The 4,341-nt window shown below is 49.5% G+C and overlaps 1 protein-coding gene across 1 annotated transcript; it reads right to left on the bottom strand.

The window, feature by feature from the left end:
- Positions 1-204: 204 nt before the first annotated feature.
- Positions 205-1,366, bottom strand: LOC135375614 (uncharacterized). The gene is made up of 3 exons (XM_064608286.1): positions 1,041-1,366; positions 572-722; positions 205-297 (listed from the first exon to the last, which is right to left on the bottom strand). The coding sequence occupies exons 1-3, from the start codon at positions 1,364-1,366 to the stop codon at positions 205-207; spliced, it is 570 nt and encodes a 189-aa protein (XP_064464356.1).
- Positions 1,367-4,341: the final 2,975 nt, after the last annotated feature.

Consider the following 4,341-nt stretch of genomic DNA (forward strand, 5'->3'; position numbering starts at 1 on the left):
CTCATAAAGGAAGCAAACATAATTTCACTTTTTTGCTTTACTTTTGGTGTATGTGTACTCTGTAAGCAGTGCTGTATCATGCTCAAAATCCAACATGAGCTCAGTTGCTATAAATATGTCATACGGCTTGTCATAAAGCTCACATATCTTCTCTCGCAAGAAAGTATTTGGCTAAGGCATTCCTTACAGCAGTGCCACTTCCCTCTACTGTGCTACATTGATGGCAGGGTTCTTGGGTTTGCTGCATGGTTGTTTGTGAGTCTTGCAGCCATTGTCGCTCGACGCCATCACCCATGTCTTCACAAATGTTGTGAATGATACAAGCTGCTCTAATAATCGTTGGTACATTCTCTATGTGGCTTTCGTTTCGCTTCATTACACACCGAAACCTAGCTTTCAAGCGTCCAAAAGCGTTTTCCACAACACGTCTCGCTGCCGACAATGTGTAGTTGAAGCTCTTCTGCGCAGGTGTCAGTGATGCAGTTTGAGGAAAAGGTTTCATCAAGTTTGGTGTCAAGGGAAATGCTTGGTCACAAAGGATGATCACAGGAATCCTCACTCCCTCCACTACCCTTGTCAGCTGAAACAGCTCGCTGCTGACTGCTCTATACAAGCCGGACCGGTGGTACACGTACGAGTCATGGCAGCGTCCAGGTGACCCGACATTAACATACCGAAACCGGTATCGGTGGTCCACCAGAGCAAGCAGTATCATGCTGTACCTGAAAACACAATGATAGAATAATTTAATCACGTTTCCAGATTCCCTTGAAAGCAAGTCACGCAATAGACTTTTTTTTAATTGCTCTTGAATGCTCTCCAACTCACACTTAGAATACTAAGAAAAATACGTTATCGAACACAACATGTATGGTAAAAATGGATTAGTACGTTCACACATGATCCGAATATTAGTTTTATACTGTGAACTGAGCATGGCATGGAAAAGAAAAGTCCATCTAGATTTCTAAGATGTAGAAAAAAAAGTGTTGATATTTGATTGGAAGTTGAGAATAAAACGTTTACATATTTCTACTTACCACCCCTCATAGTTGTGGTAATCTGTAGCGTGCTCTTTTGGCGGCGACACCTCAAAGTGGCAGCCGTCAAGTGCTCCCATCGCTTGTGGGAATCGGAGCGAAGATTCGAACTCCTGTATATGCTCTTGCATTTCACTTGCCGAAGGCATTTTGACAACGCGTCTCTCCAGCTCGTCGACCACAACTTCGCAAAATTCCCTCAAAATCTCATTCACAGAGGAGCGTCCCACGCTAAACAGGTTTGCTACGGTTCTGTCCTCCGCAGAGCTGCTCAGGCGGTAGAGGGCTATCGCCACTCGCTTGTCAAGAGAGATCGGCTCACGCATCGTTGTGGAAAGTCGCTCCATTCGTGGCCGACAAACATTCACAAGGAATCGAAATGTCGAACTAGAGACGCGGAAGGATCGTTTGAAGTGTAGCTCCCCTAGTCGAGGCAGTGTTTTTTCGTACCAGGTATCGCTTCTGTCATGCTTCCATACCCGCCGCTCCAACACAGGAAACTGATCAGCGAGAGCGGCCAATAACGTAAACCCACTTGCGAGAAGTCTCTCATCTAGTCTGTCACCTTCCGCTTTGGCAGCGTCGATTTTTGTCTTCAGAAGAGCTATTTCTTTTTTCTTCTGCATGTGTGCACTCATCAAAAAGGCAATTGCCATACGCTTTCGGGATCGCGAATCGCTTCGACCACCGCCGTCAGCCATTTTGCAAATCTTCAAAACAAAGCTTTCGCGCCACCTGGAGTTAGAAAATACTGTCGAAACGTACGGTCTGCAATATTTTACTTCATGTTAACCGTAATTTCCTTTTCGAGCAATACTTTATTTTCGCGTGCTGCCTGCACTGAATTATTTCTGACATTTTTCGCACGGGAGGTTCTTCAGCCATCGACATAGATATCATTTGTCAGCAAGGTCAGTTACTACTCGTCCGACAGTGGCAAACGTAATGACATTTAGGAAACACAACTGTCATTTTCTCAACTGTCATTTAGCATGCTGTCTGACTGGGGTATAAGTCCCAGTATTATGGTAACACGCATGCTCTGACACTGTACGGCTGGTCTGAAGAAGTTCGACAGGCGGACAGCCATTTCTTTCCGACACGCAATGCCAACATCCGGCTCTGCCCAGCCTCCTCTCGTCAGCCTGTGGAGGCCTTCAGAGCATCTGTTCGTCGAGAACTGCTTTTTCCGACTCCAGAAGAACGTGAGGATATCCGTGTTTATACATGACGTTGAGGTAGCAGGCGGCAGAAGAACGTGGGCCGGAAACCAAAGTGGCCTAGAGAGACGCACCGGAGGATAATCTCGCTCTCCTGCTCGCTCTCTGTACGAGAAGTCTCCTCGAGTACTCCTGTGCTGCGTGACGCGAGTCCTTGATCCGACGAGTGGCTAGTGTCCACTTGAGAGGAGCGGACCCATCTTGATCAAAAAACACACCAAGGATGCGCATGCTCGCGCAATGCTGCATCGGGAAGTCGGGCTCGACATAAAACGATCCGTAAGGAGAGTGTTGGACATTTGGATGTTAAGTTGATTGCTTTATACTGCTGCGTGTTGCTCGAATAGCTGCAGGACTGGCATTAGCGAGCATGGGTCGTTGTCATGATCTTCAGCATCGGTCACGAAGGGTATGTCGTCATCAGCATACGCAGAGGCCTTCCAACTTCCCACTCCAAGAAGGGGGACTTCATTGACTGCACGGGAAGCTTTTACGTATTGTAAAAAAGAAAGGTCCAATGCCAGGACGTTGAGGGCGGAGACAATGGGCAGAATTAGCGGACGATTTACTCGATGGGGAGGCAAGAGGACTGCAGTCCTGCTACACACATCTGGCTGCGGTGGTTTGCATACAGAAAACGTATGCGGGACACTAAAATCTCTCGGAAGCCATAAGCGCTCAGCAGCGAAAAGACGCATGCGTGTAACACTCTGTCAAATGTTTTGGCCTCGTCGAAGGAAAGGAGACCGCCGGACGCTGCCAGTCGGCGTGTGTAGTGCAAGAGGTCGCGGATCCCACTCAGGTTGTCACACAGGCTACGGGCCTGCGCACCGCATGATTGGACAGCGCGAAGGAGCAGCGGGAGCATTTGACTGACTTGAAAGGGAATTCCCACTGTGACGAGCTTGTTATCGTTGTTGAGGAGCGTGATCGGCCTCCACGATTCGGGATCTACAGGACTGCCAACTTTCTTAGACACAAGTATAATGCTTCCCACTCCAAAAGACGATTGGAGGGCGCTAACCGCGAAACCACGCCGAACAACCCCTACGAAGAAGGTACCCAGCACCTTCAGCATCGTATTACCAACTGTAGGATGGGACAAGCGTAAGCTCGCCCACATCACGCTTTAAAAAGAAATGTTTATTGAGAGACTGAACAATGGCCTGAAAGCCAGACAACAATACATTGAACAAATACCAAACACTCAGCTTACAAGTGTGTTGTCAGTCCAGCACGAACTGCCTGAAACAAATCTAAACTCCCGCCGTCATCGAAGGCTAACCGGCACCGGCGTATCCAAATTTCAAAATATATCTCCGCAATCAGACATACCAAATATTTCCAATCCTTGCTGCAACTGGCAACGGTTCCATGAACCTTACGGTGGAACATTAGGCTCGACCTTGGAAGCACAAAAGCAGCCGCCACTCTGCTCCACAGGAGCAGCGGAATCCGACACTGAAGGAAGCAGTGCTCCGGCGACTCCTAGATACCGCAAGACGGGCAGTGATACGTGCGATAGGTATCAAAGCGACGTAAACGCCCACGGAGTGGCACGACACCATGAGCCAGCTGCCACTGCAGACTCGCAGGATGAGCGTCCAACCTGCCAGCCGTGATACGTCGAGAGGCACTCCGGAAGTGCCACCCACGGCACCAGGCAGGGAGGGAAGCAGCAGTGCGTCCGTGAGTGCGGTGTAGACATCTCTGGCTTTCCAGAGAGAGACATCTGCGTCCAGGGACATCTGCCGCACGCGTCTGACTGCAGCTATGCAAGCTGGGAAAAGGGGGCGAAGGAGCTTCTGCTCTCGGAAGGCTGTCAGTGGTATCGGTGAACCAGCATTGCGCAGGAAATAGTGCGCCAAAGCTCAAGCTGGATCATCAAGACTGTGAAGCGCCTGAAACAGAGCCCTGATCGGAAGTGCTAGACATCGCTCAGTGATATCCGGCACTCCCAACCCGGCCCGATCATGCGTGAGAGGCAGATGTGACCTCCTGACACATTCAACTGAACCAGCCCACAGGAAAGGGAGACGTTGCGAGTTCTTGCGGTTCGAATTACTGCAGGCGGCACGCAG

Source organism: Ornithodoros turicata, unplaced genomic scaffold, assembly GCF_037126465.1.
Source record: "Ornithodoros turicata isolate Travis unplaced genomic scaffold, ASM3712646v1 ctg00000907.1, whole genome shotgun sequence".
NCBI lineage: Eukaryota > Metazoa > Arthropoda > Arachnida > Ixodida > Argasidae > Ornithodoros > Ornithodoros turicata.

What these genes read in the sequence shown, in the direction of transcription:
- LOC135375614 (XM_064608286.1), bottom strand. Translation starts at nt 1,366, where the DNA reads ATGCGTGAGCCGATCTCTCTTGACAAGCGAGTGGCGATAGCCCTCTAC. An exon ending in TACCACAACTATGAGGGGTG is followed by an intron (nt 723 to 1,040) that starts GTAAGTAGAAAT and finishes TTGTGTTTTCAG; the next exon opens with GTACAGCATGATACTGCTTG. An exon ending in AGCTGTTTCAGCTGACAAGG is followed by an intron (nt 298 to 571) that starts GTAGTGGAGGGA and finishes ACATTTGTGAAG; the next exon opens with ACATGGGTGATGGCGTCGAG.